At 56.1% G+C, this 21,961-nt stretch overlaps 1 protein-coding gene and 1 non-coding gene across 3 annotated transcripts in view; both read left to right on the forward strand.

The window, feature by feature from the left end:
• PDPK1 (3-phosphoinositide dependent protein kinase 1) overlaps positions 1–21,645 on the forward strand; it is a 63,777-nt gene extending 42,132 nt beyond the window's left edge. The window contains exons 7-14 of one of the 2 annotated variants that reach the window (XM_018040359.1): positions 2,378–2,453; positions 5,880–5,948; positions 6,172–6,268; positions 7,176–7,349; positions 8,834–9,051; positions 14,700–14,757; positions 15,596–15,748; positions 16,157–21,645. In XM_018040359.1, coding sequence (XP_017895848.1) covers positions 2,378–2,453; positions 5,880–5,948; positions 6,172–6,268; positions 7,176–7,349; positions 8,834–9,051; positions 14,700–14,757; positions 15,596–15,748; positions 16,157–16,273 — 962 coding nt within the window. In that variant the 3' untranslated portion in view covers positions 16,274–21,645. The remainder of the gene's footprint in view (positions 1–2,377; positions 2,454–5,879; positions 5,949–6,171; positions 6,269–7,175; positions 7,350–8,833; positions 9,052–14,699; positions 14,758–15,595; positions 15,749–16,156) is intronic. The other variant, XM_018040360.1, reaches the window with a different exon arrangement.
• TRNAQ-UUG lies at positions 4,112–4,183 on the forward strand. The gene has a single exon. It is a non-coding gene; the product is annotated as a tRNA-Gln (tRNA).

Below are 21,961 nucleotides of genomic sequence, written 5' to 3' on the forward strand. Positions count from 1 at the left end.
CAGAAGGGCAACCGCGGGGTCAGAGGGCACACCTGCCTCTTCTCTGTGGCTTTCGATGTTTGTTGGAAAGTTGCTACCCAAAGTGACATCATCTCACATCCCCACCAGGGACACTGCATGGCCTTCCTCCTCGCGCGCCTCTCGGCGCTGTGTGTTTGCCTCCGTCGTCGCTGGTTTGCTGGCTGTCCTGTGTTCACAACGCGTCTGTGACTCATTGTGAGGTTGAAGGATTTCATTGGGCTTCGGCTCCTACTGCTTCCTCTTGCAGTCATCTCCGAGCTCTTGGTGTATCTGGGTCCTGGCAGGTGCAGGAGAGTCCCTGACCTCAGGGACCAGTCACAGGTCGCCAGGCCCTAAGAAGCTGGATCCCGCAGCAGGACTGAGCACCCCTCGGCCCCAGGAGGGCGCTGGGTGGGGGTGTGTGGGGCCAGAACCTGAGCGGGACCTCTGTCGTGGGCGCGTCTGTGTCCTGGGGGTGGGCCAGGAGGAAGAATCCCCAGCTCTCCTTTCTCCCCTGGAGAAGCCCTCGTGGCTCCAGGGCCTGGAGACCAAACCTGGAAACAAATGGGGAAGAGGCAGCAGGGCGGCCTTGTCTGTGTTCCTTAGCTTCTGCCTTTGGAGGTCGTTGGACGCAGTCAAGAGGTCTCCCCCATGGGAAGCCCTGCTGGGTGCCCACCCCAGGGATGGCAAGTGGGGAGCGGAGGGCCACTGGCCAGCGGGCAGCAGACAGTTGCATGCAGAAGTGGTGTGGCCATGGGCCCTGGGCATTTTTGCCTCTCCATTCTGGTGTTAGGTTATTTGTATCTGCGTGCGGTGAGGACTCCAGCTGTGGGCAGGCATAGCACGGGTCTGGCAGGTTTACCGCAGGCAGCCGCACCCCATCAGGCTGTTTGAGGCGGGCCCAAGCCAAGGCGCCCAGGACAGAGCCTTCAACCTATGTGGGAGGCGCAGTGTGGTCCCCCGACTGGAGCTCTGGGTGGAGTAGGTGGTGGGCTTTGAGAAGGAGAGACTAGAAGGCACTGTGAGCTGTCCTGCCTCCCCAGCTCTAGAGCAGTCCACACCGGGCTGGCTGCCCTGCGGCGTGCGTGACCGGAGCTCGTGTCTGAGAGGGCGCTATTGCAGCCCCTGAGCCTGTGGGCTTGGAGAGGTCCTGGTGAGGGGCTGTCTGGTGCTCCGCCAGCGTGCTTAGGTGCACCCCTGGCTTCTGCCCACTTGGTGATGACAGTCGCTTCCCACCCCTCTGTCCGGGACCCAGTTGTCCACAGCTGAGGCAGGGGGCCAGCAGGCGGGCCCCTCGCCTGGGGCCTGTTGCTGTTCCTTAGCGTTGTCTGACTTCAGGTGAGCCTGCAGGGCTGGGGCCCTCTCAGGGGCTGGTGTGTAATGTTGCACCTGGCACACTTCCCAGGTCGGCTCAGGTGAACAGAGACCAGTAGTTTCTAGCCCACGTTATTAAAGATGGTGAAGGAAAAGTCAGCTTGACTGCAGAGGGTCAGGCCAGGTGAAAGGGCCTGTGTCTGGAGCCCGCGGTGCTGAGCCAGGCGAGGTGCTCTGTGTTGCCCTGTGGGGAGCCGTCGGAGGGACCGGTGCTGTGGGTGTCCCTGGGGACCCACCAGTGGGGTGACAGTACTTGACGGCGGGGTGCTCACGGGAATCCCCGGCCCCGTGTCCTCTGGTTGTGGCCAAGGACAAGAGCGGCTGTTCCGTCCCCATCGCGGGGATGCCTCCGGGGGTGGGGGCAGGGGGCACACGGACTGGCCGTGCCCGCAGTGCAGCCCTGTCAGGGCTGCCAGCTGGGGAGGAGCCCCGGGATCTCCTGAGGTGGTGCGGCGTCCACCTCCTCTCGGCCGTGAGGGGTGGGTCCGGCACCAGACCTCGCAGGGCTGCAGCTGACCTTGGAGAGCCTTGCACGCACAGTCCAGGACTAGCGGGGATAGAATGTTACAAGGGCATCGGGCCTTCCTTGGCTCCATGAGCTGTTGTTACGAGGAGAGGGTCTCCCTGCGGGGGGGTCCAGTTCTGGCCACACACTGTGTGTGTGCAGGGCTGGTTTAGGCACCCCGGCTCTAGCAGTGTGCAGACGGGAGCCCGTTCGCAAGGTGCTCCCAGCTGACAGCGTGCTGCGCGAGGGCTACTCGGGGGGTGTGGGCGGGAGGAGGGCGGGCCAGAGGGCTGCCCTGGAGTCAGGGCCACCTGGGAGCCTCGGGGTGGGGGTGGGCCCCAGAAGAGGGTGCAGGGGGTCCCCAACAAGTCCCGCTCTCGGGAGGGTACAGGTAGATGGTGGGTGACCGCGGCGTCCTGAGAGGTGAACGCCGACGGCAGTATCCGCGGTGGAAGCGCTGGCTCAGCATGACCGTCTCCTCTCCCCTCTTCTCATCAGCCAGGGCCAACTCGTTTGTGGGAACAGCCCAGTATGTCTCTCCAGAGCTGCTCACAGAGAAATCGGCCTGTAAGAGGTAACCTGCTTTCCTCTGACCCATGCTTCTCTCTCTTCTAAAGTGCTGGTACTTCTTTCAGGTGAAATCAATAGTTAAGAGAATGCCTTTCATGGCCTTTACCTAGCCGAGCCTCCTTTGGAAGAAGTTGGCGTTTTGCCGTTTAGACAGTATCTTTCCTTTGGTGACCTGCGTGTTAACTTGATTTCACTGCTTATCCTTCCTGGGTGGTGGTTGCTCTTATGCTCTGAGATTTGGTCTTGCTCCTCTCGGAACTACTGACCACAGCGAGGAGCAGCATGGCCAGCGGGTCTGTCTGACTGACCCGAGGCTTCCTGCCGTGGCCTGGCATCCGGGGAGCCTCGGCGCCACCTCTGCTCTGGTCAGCTGCTGAGTGTGCCACGCTCTGCGGAGGGCAGGGCGGGCCCAGCTGGCCCTCCAGGAGCCAGGCCCAGTGGTGGCCACAGACTGGAGGACCCAGGCAGAGGCCTCAGTTGTGGAAATGAGAAGTGCAGGGGCTGGGATGTTGTCCCCAGAGGGAGGTCCGGAGCGTGGAGAGGGTTAGCGACGGGCAGTGGGCAGTGGAGGTCAAGCAGGTGGGCGCCGATGGCCCAAGGCTGGGGGCATCTGCGGGGCTGTCTGGAGCAGGCGTGAGGCAGGCGAGGATGGAGAGGCGGCGGTGGGAATGGGCCGTCGGGGTGCGGGGACAGGTTCCGTGGCGAGGCCTTTTCAGTCCTTCCTGCCCTGGGCCAGGCCCTTGGCCCGCAGGTGCCATCAGAGCTGACCAGGGCCCTCACGGCCAGTGTCTGCGCCCGTGGGCTGCACGGTCGCCTTCCTGGCGCGGCAAGCCTGTGCCAGAGGCGGCAGGGGTGAGGACGGTTCTGGGCGCAGAAGTTGTTTCCGAGCCTAAAGGCTTTTCAAAAACCCTTAGGGAGTGGATGGATCCACAGGGCACAGACATGATGGGTAGAAAGATGTTAGGAAAACTTGGCCATCTTAGCAGTTGCTGGGCTCTCTGTTTTTTTGTTTTTTTGTTTTGTTTTACTGAATCAACAGACTTGGAGCTCTTCCTGTGGCCAGACGCTGTTGTGGGTCAGGGCTTCCCCGTGGGGCAGTTCTCCCGACTGGGGACTTCTGGTCTAGACAGTTATGATGTCACACTTCATGGGTGGGGAGGCACTGGGTGGAGCCGGGGGTGCCGCCCAGCGTCCCGCAGTGTGAAGGCCCCAGCGAGGACGGCGGGTCTCGGACACCCTGAGGGCCCTTCTGAGGAGCCCTCCTCCAGGCACTCTCAGCCAGACTCTCCAGTGTGTCCCTGCTGGCTGAGAACCGGCTTTTCCTCTCGTTGGAGTCACTTTTAGAAAGAGGAAGCTCTCACTGCTGATTGAGGAAGGTCTCCAGGCCCTGCTGAGGGAGAGGAGGGCGCAGGGGCGCTCATCTGTGCGTTTGAACCTCTAGCAGGACACACAGGGCGTGGACAGCTGGCTGGCTGTGGGGCAAGGGCTGCACCAGGGCCGAGGGGCACGCCACTGGGCATCCTTTATGCTTTTTAATTCTTAAAGTCATCTGATACGTAAAAATAGTTAAGAATTTTTTTTCTGATTGTAAAAATGATACCTTTTCCTTATAAAGACTTCTTAGAAAATATGAAGACTAAAAGAAAGCAATTAATAGGGAGTTCCCTGGCGGTCTAGTGGTTAGGATTCAGCACTTTGGCTGCTGTGGCCCAGTTTCAATCCCTGGTCGGGGAACTGAGATTCCTTAAGGCAAGCAGTCAAAACAAAAACAAAAAGCACTCAGAGTCTCCAGCCTCCTTGCAGTCACAGACAATGGTTTGGTGTGGCCGTCTTTCCAGCTCCTTTTTTCTGTGTGTTGTATATGTGTTTACGGAGTTTTTGTACAGCTGGAATCACACTGAATGACCAGTTTTGAATCACACTCCCTGCGATTAGCTGATGGACATCTCCCATGTCACTCCCAGTGTTGGCAGAAATCTCTTAAGAGCTGTGTGGTCTCCTCACCTCTGTCCAGCTTCGCTGTGGTTTCTCCACGCCCGACACGCCTCCCGCGTGTGCACAGCCTGTGCTGGGGAAGACAGGCTCCTGCCTGAGCAGCCGGGCGCCACGCTGCCCCATGGTCTGCTTTGAATTTCAAGAATAGAATGACTGTTTAACTGAGCACTTAAAGAAATCACTGGTGCATACTGCTTTCCAGAAATGTTCATTGGCTTCCCCTTTTATTTTTCATCGCATTAAAAAACATTAAATGATAAGACGCTTGTGGAAGGTTAGCCCGGGGCTGGTTCTGCTAGCAGTCCTGCTCCCGGGAGATGACCCGGGACGGCTAGGGAGGCAGCCCCCCCACTTTCTGGACACTGTCACAGCACAAGGCCGATGCTTTTCTGTCAGCCTTTGTCTTGTGTAGCTCCCCCTGTTAACTACACCAGACAGCAGAGAACGCCAAGCGTTAAGAACTAGTCGTTGAGAATGCGCATTTGTTTTTAACATGCCTTCACCCCACCTGTGTGTTGTGACTCAGATTTCTGATCTGTGGCATTTTTAACTCACATTGAGTCCTTCATCTGCCTGCCATGCTGGTGATGTGGGTCCGAGGACAGAGCCTCCACCCAGGCCCCCAGCTCTGTAACCGGCCCGTTGTCTTGCCCACGACCTATGAGCTCGTCTTCGGAGTGCCCGGTGTGGCCTCTTCCAGGAGCTGCCTGTGTCCAGCACCCCACGAGCCTCGTACGTTTAGGGCTTGCAGGGCGGCCGCTGGCCGTGCAGGGCGAGTTGCCTCTTGGTGCTTTCCTAGGGCTGAGCTGGGAATAGAATGCAGAATTGACAGAGGAAATAAAGCATGCAAAGTAGTTCTCAGCGAGGACTCTGCGATGCCCCGAGGGGAGGGCGTGGGTGGGAGCAGGGCAGCCCCTCCAGGCTTCCTGCAGGTGGTCGTGGAAGCTCCGAGCCCTGGGGTGTCTCTCAGAGTGTGTGGTTGAAATGTTCCTGAGGGGCGGGCAGTGCGCCCCGAGTCCAGGCAGTGCAGGAGAAGTGCTCCATGGGCAGCCTGACACGCAGATGGCGCCCATGTCCTTGGGGCGACAGTGGTGAGGGGGGACTCTGAGCCTGTGCCCTCCCTGGCACTGGAGGAGGGGCTTTTCTGCCAGTGGCTGCTGCCCTCAGGAGTGACCACTGCTCCCTGGTCAGGGTCAGGCCAAGCCTGTTGGGGGCGCTGGTTGCCCCCGAGGGAGGCACCTGGTCTGGCCCAGCAGGGAGGCCCCCTCAAGGGGAGCCCAGAGCAGGGGAGGTCTCCACCGCACACTGGCCTGGATTTAAAGGAGAGGAAGGGGTGAGAAGCTGAAGCAGGGGCGTGAACAGATGGAGGGACCTGAGCTGTGCTCGCCGCTGGAGTTACAAATGTCACTCTCCTGTGTTTTCTCTTCCCGTGAAGTTCAGACCTTTGGGCACTCGGATGCATCATATACCAGCTTGTGGCAGGACTGCCTCCGTTCCGAGCCGGGTAAGAGACCCTGCCCGGCTCTGGCCGCCCCTTTGCGCAGCCTGATGAACGGGAGAGGGTGGTCCTGGGGGCGTGGGGGGGCCCTCCTGCCGCCTCTTGAGTGACTGCGGTGGCTCTCTGCAGGAGAGGGAGCCGGCTGGGCCCAGAGGGCTGCAGCTCTGTTCTGGGATGGGCTGGAGTCTGTGTGCCCCCACCCAGAATGACAGCTTTTCTTGTTTTACAGAAATGAGTATCTTATATTTCAGAAGATCATTAAATTGGAGTATGACTTTCCTGAAAAATTCTTTCCTAAGGCGAGAGATCTTGTGGAAAAACTTCTGGTAAATGTTTTGCATTTTCTTCTCGTGAGCTCATCCAGTAGCCACCCCGAGTCCCTCTCATCTTGTGGTCAGAGGGGCTTTCCTTGGCGGCACCATGTTTAATAAAGGGCATTTGAGGGTAGACAATGGTTATAGGTAGATGCGTGTCTCCAGTCTCTTCCCATCAAGCCTTTTCGGTTCCCAGGTGTCTGACTTGTGACCTTAATAAGACAGGAGGTTGCTCTAGCACTCTGCAGTCGCTCGTCAGCACACACCGCACTGTAGGTCGCGGGGTGCTGGGGCTGGCTGTGCTGCGTGGCTGGCGGTGTAAGTTCCGCCCAGCGACGTTGGTGGGTGTCTGCCTTAGAGTCAGGCATGCAAGGTGTCAGACGTTAGCACAGGGACAGTGTGCCCAGGAAGGGAGTGTCTGTGTGTGTTCTGGAAACTGCAGTGTCCTTTCCCCTGGTGTGTGTTGGCTCCACACCTGCCCTTTGCTTGGTCTGGGCAAGAAGGGCGCATCTGCCTCTGCCTGCCTGGCCCTCCTGCGCTGTCCCCAGTCGGGGAGGCCTGCGTCCTCCATGGGGCTGGGAGCAGTGGGATGCCGAGCTCCCTTGGAGCCCTCTGTCTGCGTGAACTCTTCATTCTCTTACTGAAGCCAGTGAGCTCCTCTTTTTCTTGTTTTAGGATTTTGAGGGGATACTTGCCACTATTCATGAACTTTTAGTGTCGTGATTATTTTCGCCTGTGTGAGGAGGGGCGGAGACTCCAGAAAAGTGAAGGATCCCTGAGGGTGACTCCGTTGTCCCCAGCCCTCCGTGTCCTTCCAAGTTCCAAGAGACCCCAAGAATTGAGAACTACTCAGAAGAGTTTTTTTGGGTCAGAATTGTGTTTTAACCCCAATGCTGACTTGTCTCGACTTCTGTTTCAGGTTTTAGATGCCACAAAGAGATTAGGCTGTGAAGAAATGGAGGGGTATGGCCCTCTGAAAGCCCACCCATTCTTTGAGTCCATCACGTGGAAGGACCTGCATCACCAGACACCCCCGAAGCTCACAGCTTACTTGCCGGCCATGTCGGAAGACGACGAGGACTGCTATGGCAACGTGAGCCGCACTGGGGCGTCCCTGGGGGTGGGACGGTGGCCGGAGCGAGAGTCAGTGGAGCTACGTGGTGGAGGGCGGTGAACACTGGCCTCGAGGTCCCCACTGGGACTGAAGAGGCTTCTGTCCTCCCCGAGCACAGAGTGCCAGGCCCTGGGCCGCATGCGTCCCTTTCACCTTTCCTCTAGTTAATTTTTGCCCAAAGGGACTGGACCAGAGCCTGGGCACCAGTTCTCCTGGTGGGCTTCTGTCTTTGGGTTTTGGCTGGTGTCTTTATAATTGTGTATCTAAAGACATTCTGGAATGCTTCCTCTATTTCCCAGCGAGTCCTGGGCACTGCTGCTTTGCGCTTTCAGGGCACGTAGCGTTGAGGCTGGACGCTGGTTGCCGGCGGCTCTTAACCGGCCTGAGGGGTGGGCAGCGGAGGCCCTTGGCGTACTTGGTTCCTTAACTCTTCTGGGGAAGGTTGTGTTTATGTGTAGTTTCAGATGTTTTTATTGTCAGCCACAGTCCATTTTTCTGGTGTGATTTCTGTCATTGTGGCTTGTAACCGGTCATCATATATAGCGCTCCACCTCAGTTGACTGAGGAATTCTAGAGTTTATCTTAAAAGTAACTCACAGCTGAGTTAAAATTACAACAGGCATCGCCTCCTAGAGATCAAGAGCGCCTCTCCATGGCTTCCACCTACCGTTTAAAGCTGCACATCCCCCTTTTTTTGCCCTAAAATATCCTTTATGCTCAGACTCAAGGAGAGCCAGATGTGGGGAGTCATCCGTGCCCCCCTCTCCGGTCTGCTTCCCTGTCTCACTGGCTTCAGCTGTCCGCGGCCTTTGCACATGCAGAGGACTTCCTCCTTGGCCCTAGTGGCCGACCAGACCCTTGAGCCCTGATGCTGGCATGGGCAGGGTCGCCAGGGCCTGTGGCAGGGGGGTCCCACGGAGGGCCACGTTCTGCTGGCTGGGCTCCGAGGGAGTTGTTGTCTCTGATCTCAGTGCCCGGGGTCCCTGGCTCCACAGGGCGTCTGTACACTCCTGAGTGTCGTGTGCAGGCCCTCTGTCTGCTGTCTCATCGTGTTTGCCAGGGTGAGAGCTCCGGTGTTGCCACCTTAATCCTGACCTTGCAGGGCGGCATGGGACCCACGGAGGTCAACAGGCCCAGGTCCTGGCTCTCCTCTTCCTGTAGGTCAGGACTGAAGAGAAGCCCCTCTCTCAGGGGTGAACAGCTTCTGAGGTTGCTGTCAGAAGCGGGGCGCAGGGCAGGCCGGGCCCAGCCTGAGGCTGGGTGGCCTGCTGTGTGGTGAGGAGAAGTCTGAGTGGCCCACACTGGTCAGGGCACTCCAAGCGGGGCCCCTGGTCAGCAGCTTGTCTCCCCGGGGGCTCGGCCTTCAGGGTGTGGGCCACGGGGTACCCTCCGGGGCAGGGGGGTCAGGACCCTGGGGGCGGAGGGGACCCGGGCGCTGTGCTCACTGCCTGCTCTGCCCGCAGTACGACAATCTCCTGAGCCAGTTCGGCTGCATGCAGGTGTCGGCGTCCTCCTCCTCGCACTCCCTGTCGTCTGTGGATGCAGGCCTGCCCCAGCGGGCAGGCAGCAACATCGAGCAGTACATCCATGACCTGGACACGAACTCCTTTGAACTGGACTTACAGTTTTCTGAAGACGAGAAGCGATTGTTGTTGGAGAAGCAGGCCAGCGGAAACCCTTGGTAAGGACGCACGGGCCTGAGCAGCGCCGCAAGCCCCGCGCTCTGTCCCCGCTGCCGTCAGGGCCCCGGCGGGCATAGCTGCCTTTTGCACCTGAGGACCCGACCCTCGAAGCGCCGAACTGGAAGTGGGTGTTTGGAGCGCTGGCTGGGGGCTGTGTGGGGTTGGCCTCCCTGGGGCTCAGCGGGCCAGGCACGCCAGCAGTGTGGTTGGACTGGGATTCATTGTGATGTAAATAACCGCCACCCCCTGGTGGAGAGTTTAGGATGCTCCGAGTTTTGGCTGCTCTGGGTCACCCTCTGCGCCTTGTCTCCTTCATGGTGCGCCCTGAGGCAGCGGGTGGGGCGCCTGGTTAGGGAGGCAGTGCTTTATGCCCACAGTGCCCAAGAGTATCCGTTTCCCGAGGGCCCACCTGCCCTTGAACATCCGGCTGCTCTAGAAATGGGCCCTGTGAACGGGCACCTGTATTCTAGTCGGGGCATACCTCTTCCATGTGTGCTGGCCGCTTGTGTTTATTTTTTGAGGTACTTTTATGTCCTTTGACCCTTTTTTGGGTGTACATTTTGCGTGTTTTGAAATTTGACTTTTCAGCACCCTGGATATGAAAACTTCCTTGTTTATTTTGAGAAAGCATTCTTCTTCGGTTTATTTTTTCATTCTACTTGTGCATCATATTTTTGGGAGGGGAAGTTGCAAATTCTTACAAAGTAAAACCAGTTGGTGTGTTTCTTTTCTGCTTTCCATCTTGGTCCTGTTGAGAAGAGGTTCTCTGCCTGGACGTTGTCTTCAAGCATCTTCTTAGTTTCACCTTTTGCACGGGCAGAGAGGAGCCTTTGCAGGGCCAAGAGAAAGACCCTGAGTTCTCTGATCCACTCCAGAGAAACTGGGCACAACTGTATGAAACAGAAGCAAGACAGACACTGCTTTCCCTGCCTGTGGGGTCTGCGCAACTTGCTGTGTTGTGTCTTTGAACAGTATCTTTGCTGTTTTGGTGCCCAAGAAGTTATAGCAGCATCTGGACACCAGTCACTCAGAATTTCAGAGATAAAAGAATGGAATGTTGTAAGTGACACGTGATGAGCTCTTTCCAACCCAGACACCATGCAGCCCCTGGAGCGCCTTAGCGAGGAGTTAGTTGCGGTGGAGCGCTGGGAATCTGAAGAGTTTCAGGCCACTGGCCCTGCTGACAGCCCCTGGGGCCACGAGCATGGTCCATGACTCACTGGAGTGAAGATGTGGCTGCTAACGTGGGGAGAGAGTTGGTGTCTCTGCCTCCACGTGGCTCTCTCCCCTTCCAGGTGGACAGACCTCCAGTGGGACTGCACTCACTCACTTTGCTGGCATCTGTCTGCAAGCTTTTGCCCCGCTTGCCATCAAAGAAAGTGTCCTTTTACGTTTTCCCTGTGTGCTTGGCAGGAAGCGCCGTGTGTGAGACAGTCTGTGTTGAGCACCCCTTTTGAATGTCACGATTTCTTCTGGAACAAACACGTTGCTGTGTAGTGATGGTTCCAGAGCAGTCGTGGGCAGACCCGCCAGCTGCAGGGCCAGGCGGTGCGGGAAGAGCCGGCTCTACAGCCAGCGGTCACAGGCAAGACAAGGCCTGCTAGGGAGGACGCGTTTAGGGAGTGTGCTGTGGAGCAGGTGAAAGGGCTGCAGAACGCCTCCTGCTGCCCCTGCCTCCGGGGCGAGGCCGCTCAAGGCGGGCTCTGCGTGCTCACCTCGCTGGGAGCTGGACGGCTGGTCTGCTTCTGGGAGCCCGTTTCTCCTGGAAGGTCTGCCTGCCAGTTGGGGTTATTCACTCAGCTGTTCAGCCAGTGGTGTTCTGGAAAATGAATGGAATGAGCCTGTAGCTTCAGGGAAAACAACTGCTAGTGTTTGTTACCAATGATAAAACCACAATCTTCAAGTGAAAATTAGAATTTGGGCAAACTTTACCCATCACTCTCAGCTTGACATCTTCCCAGTGCTTAAAAGATAAGGTGCTTTTGAGGAGAAAAGGTAGCAAGTGTTTGTGGATTGATTTGTTGATATCATAGAGTGAAATCAGTCAGGATCCGGAAGAACCAGTGTTGGGTGCTGTCGGACCATTCAGGGTGGAGCACCCGGTCACAGTGCAGGGGGATGGGTGGGCTCTGGTGTCCTGGAAGATGGAAAATCCATCCCTGGGGATTTGGATTCCATGTGGCAGCTAACCTGTAAGAAACGACACTTGGAGGCTTCTGGTGTAGTGTCAAAGAAGAATGCCCACAAATAGCTGAAAGGCTATAAGTACTCCCCTCTGAGGTCTTCATGCGCTTCAGCCTGGACACCGCATCACAGCAGAGTGAAAGCAGAAACGGATAGGAAATCCCAGCTCTCTGTGGAGCCGGATGTTAGAGGAATTTGCGGAACATGTAACAGTTTTCTGCTTTTTGTTAATTACCATTGTTTTGAAAGAAGTTATTTTAAAAATTAAATCATTTATATTAATATGGGATGGATTTACTTTGCCTTTTAATGAGCTAAATGTTTGAAATCTGTTTTAATGTCTTACGCATAAGTACGCATCTGACCCAAATGAGGGAGAGCTCTTTGGGGTCTTCTTAAAGTTGAGTGCGTAAAGGGCCTCATGCCCTGAAGGCTTCAGAGAGGGCACTTCGGGTGAGCCGGCCATGGCCGCCTGGCCCTCCCTCTCCTGCCTGGCAGCCTGGTGTGGGGGCCCCACTGCGGGGCCTGTGGAGCCGCCTCAGGGCCGAGGCCGGCTGACAGCCCTCCTGTAGCAGCCCAGGCTCGCTGGTAGCCTTGGGCTGGTGGCCTTGAGGTGGGTCTTCTCAGGGTCTGGGTGGGGTGGGAGAGGGTGAGGGGGAGGGAACTGGCTCTGGAGTCAGGAAAGGGGGGGTTACCCTGTCCCACCGAACCCACCAGACAATGCCCGCCCCACACAGCCCACTAAACTAGGGCCCCTCAGGAAGGACCCAGATCCAGTTAAACTGACACAGCACCATGTGGGTTCTGAAAACAACTCAGAAGAACATCAACAATAACAAAAAGTGTTGTGACTTTCATGAGAAAAAGTGCGATGCTTCCTCTCAGAGGTACTTAAAAACCAAACAAAAACAAGACTTGAAACAAAAAGAAAAAAATCATGTGAAGTGACGTGGGCGGCTGGCACCTGAGTGGTGGAAGCCAGAGGCTGTGGGGCAGCAGGCTGCATTAAGCTGTGGCCACACGCCGCCTGTGTGCTGAGAGTCAGGTGTGTCTGACTCGGGTCTGCACGCTTGCCAGAGAGGCGGTGCCAGTGCCGGGTGGGGCCTGGGGCGGTCCCCTCAGAAAGTGGGGATTGACTTTCGGAAGTGAAAGATGAAAATGCTTCCTAAGTGTTTCAGGGTAGCTGACTGGTTGGTCAGCCAAGTGAGTGGGCTGCCGAGCTGTGGCTGCTGCCCAGCCCCTCTGCACGCTGCTCCTGGGCTTTCTCACCGCGGCCTCCGCATCCAGCCTGCATCCAGCTCGGGCTGCTCCTGCCCTGCCCACCGAGGTTCTCCTATCTCGGGAGAAGCCGGGAGCGAGCGTGCGGGCAGAGGCCTGTGCCAGGAGACGGCCAGCCCTGCATCTGCAGGTTCTCGGACGGGACTGTTCCTGCTGTGAGCACGCTCCTCTTTGCTGTCTTTGCGTCCTGAGGGTAAATTCCTGGGAGCGGGATTCCTGCAGTATTCAGTGAGTCCCTCCCGCCGTTATTGCACCCCAGTGCACCCCGGGAGAACGCCAGAAGAGAAGGGCTCCATGTCTGTTTAGAGCCATGGAGAATTTGGGGCCACTTCATTTCTTTGGGGAGAATTTCCAGCCCGTGCCTTTGGCTCCGCTTTCTCTCGAGGTTCTAACCCTTTCAGGCTGCTTTGTGTGCACTCTGAAGCTCAGGTGTTGGCTGTCTGTAGCTTATCTTTGCGGAAGGTCTTCTCCAGCCTGTTCTCCTGTAAACTGTGGTTATTTCTGTAGTTAGAGCTTCCTTTTTTCCCTTGTATCGTGTGTGTTATTCTGTCTGGTGACTTGTTTTCAGCGTAGAGAAGGGTCCCTCACACCGAAGCTTGCCTGCTGTCCCCTGCTCTCTCGTTCTCCTCCTGTTTGACCTCTTTATGCCATCTCCGCTGAGGCCGCGGAGGCTGCTTCTGTTTTTGCCTGCCTGGCTTCCCGGGCGACCCAGCCCCTGCCGCCCAGCTAACTGCCGGCTTTGGCGGTGAGGTCCTTGACCAGCCTGGGACTAGACTGTACTCGGGGGACAGACACACATACACACCCCCCTGGGACTAGACTGTACTTGGGGGACACACACACACACCCCCCTGGGACTAGACTGTACTTGGGGGACACACACACACACCCCCCTGGGACTAGACTGTACTCGGGGGACACGCACACGCACACACCCCATTATCAGATCAGATAATGTGATCATCTCCCACCTGTCATCAGTGTGTGGTTCTGACATGGTGGGACCTGCTGGTCACAGGGGCTCCTCTTGGACCCCATGGGTTCATCTGCATGTTTCTGCCCTGCAGGAGACCCTCATTACGTCTCCTCAAACGTCTTGATTTTTTTCTTTTTGTTTCAAGTCTTGTTTTTGTTTGGTTTTTAAGTACCTCTGAGAGGAAGCATCGCACTTTTTCTCATGAAAGTCACAACACTTTTTGTTATTGTTGATGTTCTTCTGAGTTGTTTTCAGAACCCACATGGTGCTGTGTCAGTTTAACTGGATCTGGGTCCTTCCTGAGGGGCCCTAGTTTAGTGGGCTGTGTGGGGCGGGCATTGTCTGGTGGGTTCGGTGGGGCAGACCTGGAGGCCAGTTAAACTCACAGGAGAAGGTGGCCCCCCAGCCGGTCTGCCTCACACGTGTGCCAGTCCCAGGAGCAGCCAGGAAAGTGGGCGGTCTGCTCATCTCTGGGGTAAGATCGTCACTGTATGGGGTGACAAGCGTCTCATGCCTTTCACTGTTTCTACAGTAGAACCTTTAGATCAAGAGTTTCACTCAAGTCAGACAAAACATAAAGCGCTAACGGCTAGCTTTAACCAAAAGAGAGAACCTGCAGACACTAAGGTCCCAGGAGTCAAAGCGGACGGTACTTATTACTAATATGTTTTAAGTCAGAATCTGTGTTTGGGAGTTTTTCTTCTAAATTCCTGCCATGTTTGGATACAAGTGCTTTGTTACTATGATAGAAACATCAGATGAGATGTTCTTAAACCAGGTTTCCAACTTGACTCTTTAGGGGTTTGTGATTCTACAGAGCACAGTGGTTTCCGAGCGCCGCATCGGGGTCCCAGCTTAGCGCAGTGATGTGAGAACAGCAGTCTCTCTTTCGCCCCAGCTTTGCTTCCAGGTGGCGAGCACGTGTGTTCCCTTCCTCTGTTGAGCAGATGCTGCTGAGGAGAGCCGAGGCTGGGGTCTTGCCAGCACCCATGGCCCCGGGCCCACGGGCAGGCGTGGTTCTGTGCGGTGCACGTGCTAAGGCGCGTCTGCAGTTTGCTCCCCTCACTGGCGTGTGCTTGGGTCTCTGAAGGGGAAGGCTTGATTGAGGCAGGGTTCACAGTGCTGTCGGGGAGTTTGTTCTGAGGGAGGAGTTTGGAGAGTTTCTGACTCTGACATGAGTGTCTGATCCTTGTTTGCTTCTTTTTATAGGCACCAGTTTGTAGAAAATAATTTAATACTAAAAATGGGTCCAGTAGACAAGCGGAAGGTAAGTTAAAGTCTGGAGGCACCTTCCTGAGCGTCCGTGTCTTCCTCCCATTCCTCCCTCTGAGAGATCATCTCTGCATGTCAGAGCTAAGGACGGCCTCAGCTGCTCGAGGAGGCCTCTGAGAGCACTGGAGGCTGGGCAGACAGAAATCCGGCCTCTTGTTGGAGACTGGGGAGCCAGGGTTCTGATTTCTGCCCGATGCTGGGGTTGGTCACTGAGGTCAAGGTTTCTGCCTGGTTGAGGAACCTCTGTTTATATCTCAGCAAGTCATTTATTACTGTATCAGGATTGTTTTTGAAAATCTTACTCTGTTTTATGAATTAATTAAATGGATTAACGCGTCCAAAAATATCAGACTCTGCACACGTTCTCTCTCCGCTGCTGCGGGCCCTTGTCGGCTCAGGCTCCCCCGCCCCGGGTGTCTCTGCCTCGAGAGCCTCTGTGAAGGGGCGGGCGGGGGGTCAGCGTTCAGGACTTGGCCTCAGCATGGAGCAGAGGGCCTGGGAAGCGGCAGGGCCTGGGTGCTGAGGGCAGGCTCTCTGGGCCAGGCTGCGGCCCCATCCCGTGCGGCAGCCAGAGTAGGACGTCCCGTCCTGGACGCCGGGATCCGGCTCGCACCGGCAGGCGTGGGGCTGCTGCTTCCGTCTGACCCAGGGGCCTGGTCCTGATGAGGGGAGGTGTGCCCGCCCCTGTCCCAGGCCAGTGGGCAGGGCCTGGTGGCGGTCCCATGCTGGAGCGCCCTGACAGTCCAGCATCCGAGGCGGCAGCAGGAGCACTCAGCCTCCACTCTGAGCCTTAATGAGCAGTGTCCTTTCTCTCCTGTTGTCATTTGCACCAGGGTTTATTTGCACGGCGACGACAGTTGCTGCTCACAGAAGGGCCACATTTGTATTATGTGGATCCTGTCAACAAAGTCTTGAAAGGTGAAATTCCATGGTCACAAGAACTCCGACCAGAGGCCAAGAATTTTAAAACCTTCTTTGTGCACACGGTGAGTTTGTCCCCACGGGCTCCCCTGCCTGGCACTTGGGCCTCTGTGCCTCCAGAGCAGTCGAATGCTGTGGCCAGCGGGGCAGGTGCAGTGGGGGGTCGTGGTCCCTCCTTCCCCACACGCCAGGGATCCTAACATTCACGGCTCAGCTCAGAGTAGGGTCAGGAGACACCGGTGCTTGTTCTCAGTCTCAGGGTGACCTCACCCCCAGGGAACTGCAGGTCCTGGCCTGCACGTTTAATCTCCACACAAATGTGCAAGGAAAACACCCACCTGCTCTCGGGCTTCCTGGAGGTGCTTGTGGTAGCCGCAGGAGCCGGCCCCTTCTTTGTTCGATTTCTCACTGCTGGGTGGGTGCTGGTCGTGCTGGGACCCCTAGCGGAAGAGTCACCGTGTCTCTCTCTGCAGCCAAACAGGACATATTACCTGATGGACCCCAGCGGGAACGCGCATAAGTGGTGCCGAAAGATACAGGAGGTGTGGCGGCACAGGTACCAGAGCCACCCGGATGCCGCCGTGCAGTGACGCTGCAGCCCGCCCGCTGTGGGGCCATGCCCCGCACAGCCTGCCGCCTCCGGACGCTTCCAGATCACCTGCCGGCCATCTCAAGGGGGACGCAGACGGCGGAACCTTGCAGCTTTTTTATTTAAAAGAAAAGAAGAAAAAAAACACCCAACCACACAAAGAACAAAACCAATAACGAAAAGGAATTCAGGGTCGCTTTGCTTGCTCTCTGTGCTGTGTGGAGCTCTCCACGCTCTGCTCGCCGTGGGGACCAGCGCTGTGCACGTCTGCCTGGCTCCCACCCCGACTCGGGGACAGACTCGTGGCACCAGCTCTCCACCGTGGGCCCGTCACACCCGTCCTGCTGTGGCCCCTGGGCCCAGACGTGTCTCTGGGCTCTCCCTGCCCCTGGATCATCGGGGAACCAACTCTGCCCCAGGGAGCCAGGCGGGCCCCTGCTGGGGGGCCTCCAGTTCTGCAGGAGGGGGGGTTCTTGGCTTTTGTCCGTTTGCCCCTTTCTTCTCGTCCCCAGTGTCTGGCCTAATCCCCACGACTGTGCTTGGCTCCTCCAGTAGTCGTGGCTGTGAGATTCCTACGGTCCTTGCTGTCTGTCTGCAAGCACTCCTGCGTCGTGTCGGCCGGGCAGACTCTGGGCGGTGAGAAGTGGAACAGGTTGTCCAGGGGAAATGTGGAGCCGCTGCTGTGTTGGAGGACGCCGGCAGAGCGCTCCAGTGTGTCACCCCACGGAGCAGCACTGCTCCGGGGCTGGGGACCGAGCACTGCCCCGGGGCAGCCCCGGGAGCCGGGGCTCTGTGGCCCCCTCCCCTGTGAGGCCAGGGCAGCGGGGCAGACAGACCTGGTGGCCTCCTCTCGGAGGAGCGAAAGCCGATGGCCCTTCTGAGAGTTTGGTTGGAAGGTGGAGTGTGTCCGGGTGAAGTCGGGGCTGCGAGGTGCCCGGCATTGGCACATGGGCCGGTCCTCCATCACACCAAGGCCGCCCCGCACACCCTTTTCTTGCTAAAGTTGCCCCTTCTCCGAGTCTAGCTCAGAGCGTTTTTACGTGTCCACTGGGAACATCCAAAAGCCCTCACGTCGTCAGGTCACCTGGTCCCTGTCATGTGGGCTTTGCCTGGAGAAGAGTGGCGCCGCTCCCCTAGCACAGGGGCAGGAGCAGCACGCGTGAACCCGGGCCACCCGCCCCCTCCAGTGTCAGGCTGTTTCCTCCTGCTCTGTAGGGGCATGCCCTGCCCAGGGTTGTGCCCTGCCCAGGGTGTCCCGGGGGCAGCCCTCAGTCCCAGTGGAGGAGGAGCAGGCGCTGTGGCCCTGTCCCCAGGGGAGGGGTGACTGCCACTTCCTCTGGACTTTCACAAAGGCACCGATTTAAACTCCCATGGAAAAGGTCCCCTGGTGACTTCTGTGCCCCCACCTCCTGTCCCACCCATCACTGTGTGTGACCCGCAGTCCACACAGAGGGAAGGATGTCTTAACCTCTGTTAGTGATGTCACAACAGTGGCTGTTAAACTCGGAAGGAGATTGGGCTGTGGGGAATCCCACTGTGCGGAGGCCGGCGGCGGGGCTGGAGGGGTGCAGGGATGCAGCTGGGTTCACCAGCAGGTGGGTGTGTGTGTGTGTGTTTGTTGGGGGATACCAAGGCACAGGGGTTTCCTGCCCGGGGTGGGGGTCGGCCCAGAAATAAGGCACTGCCCTGGGCATGTAGCCATAGACTGAGCCCCCTCTCCTCGCTTTGGAAGAGGCTTACCTGTGTTCACCTGCTTTCCAAAAAGCGAGTCTGTCTTGAGCCTTTCTTTCAGGATCAGGACTTGGGTTTCAGGTGCTCACCCTGTGGAAATGTCCCCTCACCACAGTGCCCGCGTCTGTGTGTGCAGTTGGAGGGTGGGGAGCTGCTCCCCTTGGTGTCTGTCCTGGATGTCTGGGTGCAGGAGTGATAGGCAGAGCTGAGTCCTGGCTGTAAAAGCGTGCTCGGCTGGGCTGCTCGGGGAGAGACAACGCTCCCACTGCATTCTTCCCTCCGGAGAGCGCCACTACCTCCTGGGCTCAACCGACAAGCTCCATCTTAACCTCCAGAGCCAGAGACCCCGGGCTTCGGGGTTGAGCTAGCAGCTGGCAGAGCTGAAGTGACTGCCCTGGCTTGAGCCGGTGACAGCTGAGCCCTTTTTTGTCGGCCACCTTTCTCTGCTCACAAGCCTCTTCCCTTATTTTTCTTTTAAAGGCCCTTAGATATTCTCTCACGCTGTGCTTTCTTGTGTAGTCTTTAGTTTTATCCACCTCATCCTTTGAGCCATCATCCTGGCAGGCAGGTGCCTTACGTTCTAAGATGTGGGTGGATGTCAGTCTCCGAACGCGCGCAGACATACCTGGAAACCTATATAAACGTGGGCTGATCCAGGGTGAGAAAGAGAACGCCCTAGTGTTGAACAGCTCAGGAGCCCGGAGTTGTACTGAGAGGGGCGGGGCGGGGGGCGCCCGAGCTGAAGCCAGTGCCTGTAGGACAGCGCCGCTCCCCCGCCGCCCGGCCCCCCGTGCCACAGAGCGGGGGCAGGAGGACTGAGGGCTTTGCCAGCTGGCAACGTCTGGCCTCCCTCCAGGGGCGTGAGGAAGCCAGGTGTGACGTGACCAGGGTAATGGGCAGCCCTACACGGAGTCCAAAGCCCCACACCAAGAGGGGCACCACGGGCCTGCCATTCTGAACCTTGCATCTCAGGAGGCCAGTTACAGACTTGCCTTGGGGAAGATGACTCTTGGGGTCAGGCCAGGGCTGAGGGGAACTGCACCTACCCCAGCGCCCTTGAGGGGCCAGTCTGTGGCATTTGTGGTGCAGGCCCAAAGGAATTGCAGGAGACCGACCGCCTGTGGCACAGACCCCCGAGGACAGGGTGCTCGCGTGGGGCTCCGGGCGATTTTGTACTTTCTTAAAACATTGTGTTCTGAGAAAAAGCGGGAGGCTCAGCACCTAGGAATGACCGCTGCGCGCCTCCGTGTACAGGCCCAGCCTGCCGCCCTGCCTGCACACGTGTGTTCGCTCTTGTAACTGACCTGGGAACATGACAGCGCACACCATTTTGCATCCAGCTTTTCCCACTTGGTATTTTTTCTTAATGTGTCATGTTTAAACGGTGATTTAAAAACCTTATTTTTAATGATTGTAGAGTTTAATGGTTAATAATTTTTATCATAATTTATCTGACCATTTCACTGCTATAAAACATTTAGGTGGCTTCTGGTTTTTCACCATTTAAATAATGCTGTGATTAATATCCTCATAAATCTTTGATTTTGGACTCTGAATCTCCCTCGCCGCCACCCTGCTCAGATACCTATAAGTGGTGTTTTGGGGGCAAAAAGTTTGTTCATTTTAAAGGTAGTACAGTGTCTCTTCTCTGTCTTGATCTGATGAGTAGATGCCCAGAGTTCCAGTACAGAACTTCCTTAGTTGTGTTCTGCAGATTCTGAACAAATCAATTTCTGGTAAGCTGTGTGTTCCCAAGAATGTTTGAGTAAGATTGCTCTTTCCCCCCACCCCCTCTTAATCCTAAAGTGATGTCATTTTGCAAGCTATTTGTGACATATTTTTCCAAAAGCCAGTTTCCTTATTTTCATTGAGAAAACCTGATTATGCTTGCATGTTACCTTCCCTCCCCTGCTGCTACGGCTTTCAAGTGCTTGGTGACACTTCCAGAAACTTGTACTTTGTGTCCACAATGGTACTGAATTTGCATATGCACAGTCAGCAGAGATAAGAAGTGTTGAACTGACCTTGCCACATACTTAGTGGATAATTTGTAATGAAGTTTGTAGACTCAGAAAGTACACTGGGCCATTTGGAATCAGCGAAAGAGCAAAGGCTTTACTTGAAACCATGTAGACAATTGGATTTTAGGGAAGTGTGCTTGCCCTCATGCTCTTCAGATCACAGGACTTGGGTCTTAGCCGTTCATTAAAGCACGCTGGCCAGGTTTTTTCATTGTAGAAGGTGATTGTCCTGGCTGAAAAGGATTTAAGGATTTCTCCTCCCCTGTCCTTGTCCACCAGTGTTGCAGGTTGCCTAGTTGTCTTTCAAGTCCAGACCACCCAAATTTGGCTTCATCCTTAATTTCTGCACTTTAGTTTGGGGTCTTTCAATTTTGAGGTGGAACACGCATGGGAGACTTCTGGGTGCCACGCTCAGTGCCACTTGGCGTCGTCAGGGGCTGTGGCCAGATTGTGCAGAATTAGCTCTCCCTTCCCTCTGATCACCTCCCTCTGGTTGGTCCATAGGCTAGAGCAGAGGCTGAGCAGCTGTGAGCATGGTGAAGGTACTCTCCTTGGAGATGGCACCGTATGCGTTTCCCCATGTTTCCTTTCATTCCCAAACCTAGCGTGAACTGATGGCGCCTCGAGTGGGTGTGGCTCTTGCCTCTTAGGCAGACTCCATGGCAAGTGCCTTAACTCAGGGCAGGAGTCACTCCCAGAGCCTCTGAGGGGTGCAGGCTGCTGGCCCACGGCTGCAGGGTCGTGAACTAGGCTGCCTGTGGAGATCTGGCCTGGGGAGGAAGCTGCTGAGCAGAGGGCAGTTTTATCTGAGCTCAGACAGCATGGTGGGCAAGCCTCCAAGGATACCTGAATTTCCCCCAGACCTATTTCTTCACTATGAAGAAATACCAAACTATGTACAGAGAACTTTTTACAAAAGGCAAACTTTTTTAGCTGTGTAACCCACCGTAGTCTAACCTATCTGGCTGAGTGACTATGAATAGGGGTTCATTTTGCTGATGAAAAGCCTCTATTGTGATGTTTGATTGGACATCGACAGAATCAGTATTTAGAGCTGCTGTAGCTGTTCCTTAACAACACAAAATAGGGTGAATCCGTAGTATGGTAGCTGTCTTTCAGGTTGGTGGCAGTCAGTTATAACATGTGTAATATTCTCTACCTGGTCTGTAGCTGTAACTGTGATGTACAGGCAAAGCAAACATTAAAAAAAGAACTTATGAAAACAAATAATGCAATGATATTAGGATATACACTTTTGTATTTTTATTCTTATATAAGGTTATTTGCTGGCTATTGTTGGCCTCTAGTTCAGTCTGTGTTATTTAAAATCTAATATATGAATTATTTGGATTGAATTCATGTTCGGGGCCACGTTGTTGTATGTATGGATGTACAGCCTTGAATGTGAATAATTATTGTAAACTATATTTTACAACTTTTTTTTCTGGCTTTATTATATAAATTTTCTATTTGGTCGATGATTTAATCATATCATAATTTAATGAATCTGTTTATTCCTTTTTTTCCCCCCAAATATTTGTGCTTTAGATGTAGTTACCAGATGATGAATTTTCCACGTATGCTCGGTAGTCTTGTAATAAAAAAGCATGTAGAGTGTAGACGCTCGCTGACGTAGCTCTTCCTTTGGCCGGGGCGCCGGTTGGGTGTGGTCGGGCGACCAGGACTTGGGCCCGAGAACAGGGCGTCCAGGCATGGCACGCGCCCGGCGGAGGCTGGCGAACCCCTCTCGAGCCCGACACCCGGCTCCACCGCGGCTCGCCCACGTTGGCGTCACCAGGCCACGCCGCGCGGGGCTCCGGCCGGAAGAGGGTAAGGCCGGCCGCTTTTCCGGGCCGGAACTTCCGCCTCTCGCGTGACGCCGGGGTGGGCGCTTTACGAAGGCGGACCCGTGGGCGGGACAGAGCTCGGAGGACTGT

The sequence above is a fragment of the Capra hircus genome, chromosome 25 (assembly GCF_001704415.2).
Source record: "Capra hircus breed San Clemente chromosome 25, ASM170441v1, whole genome shotgun sequence".
Taxonomy (NCBI): Eukaryota; Metazoa; Chordata; class Mammalia; order Artiodactyla; family Bovidae; genus Capra; species Capra hircus.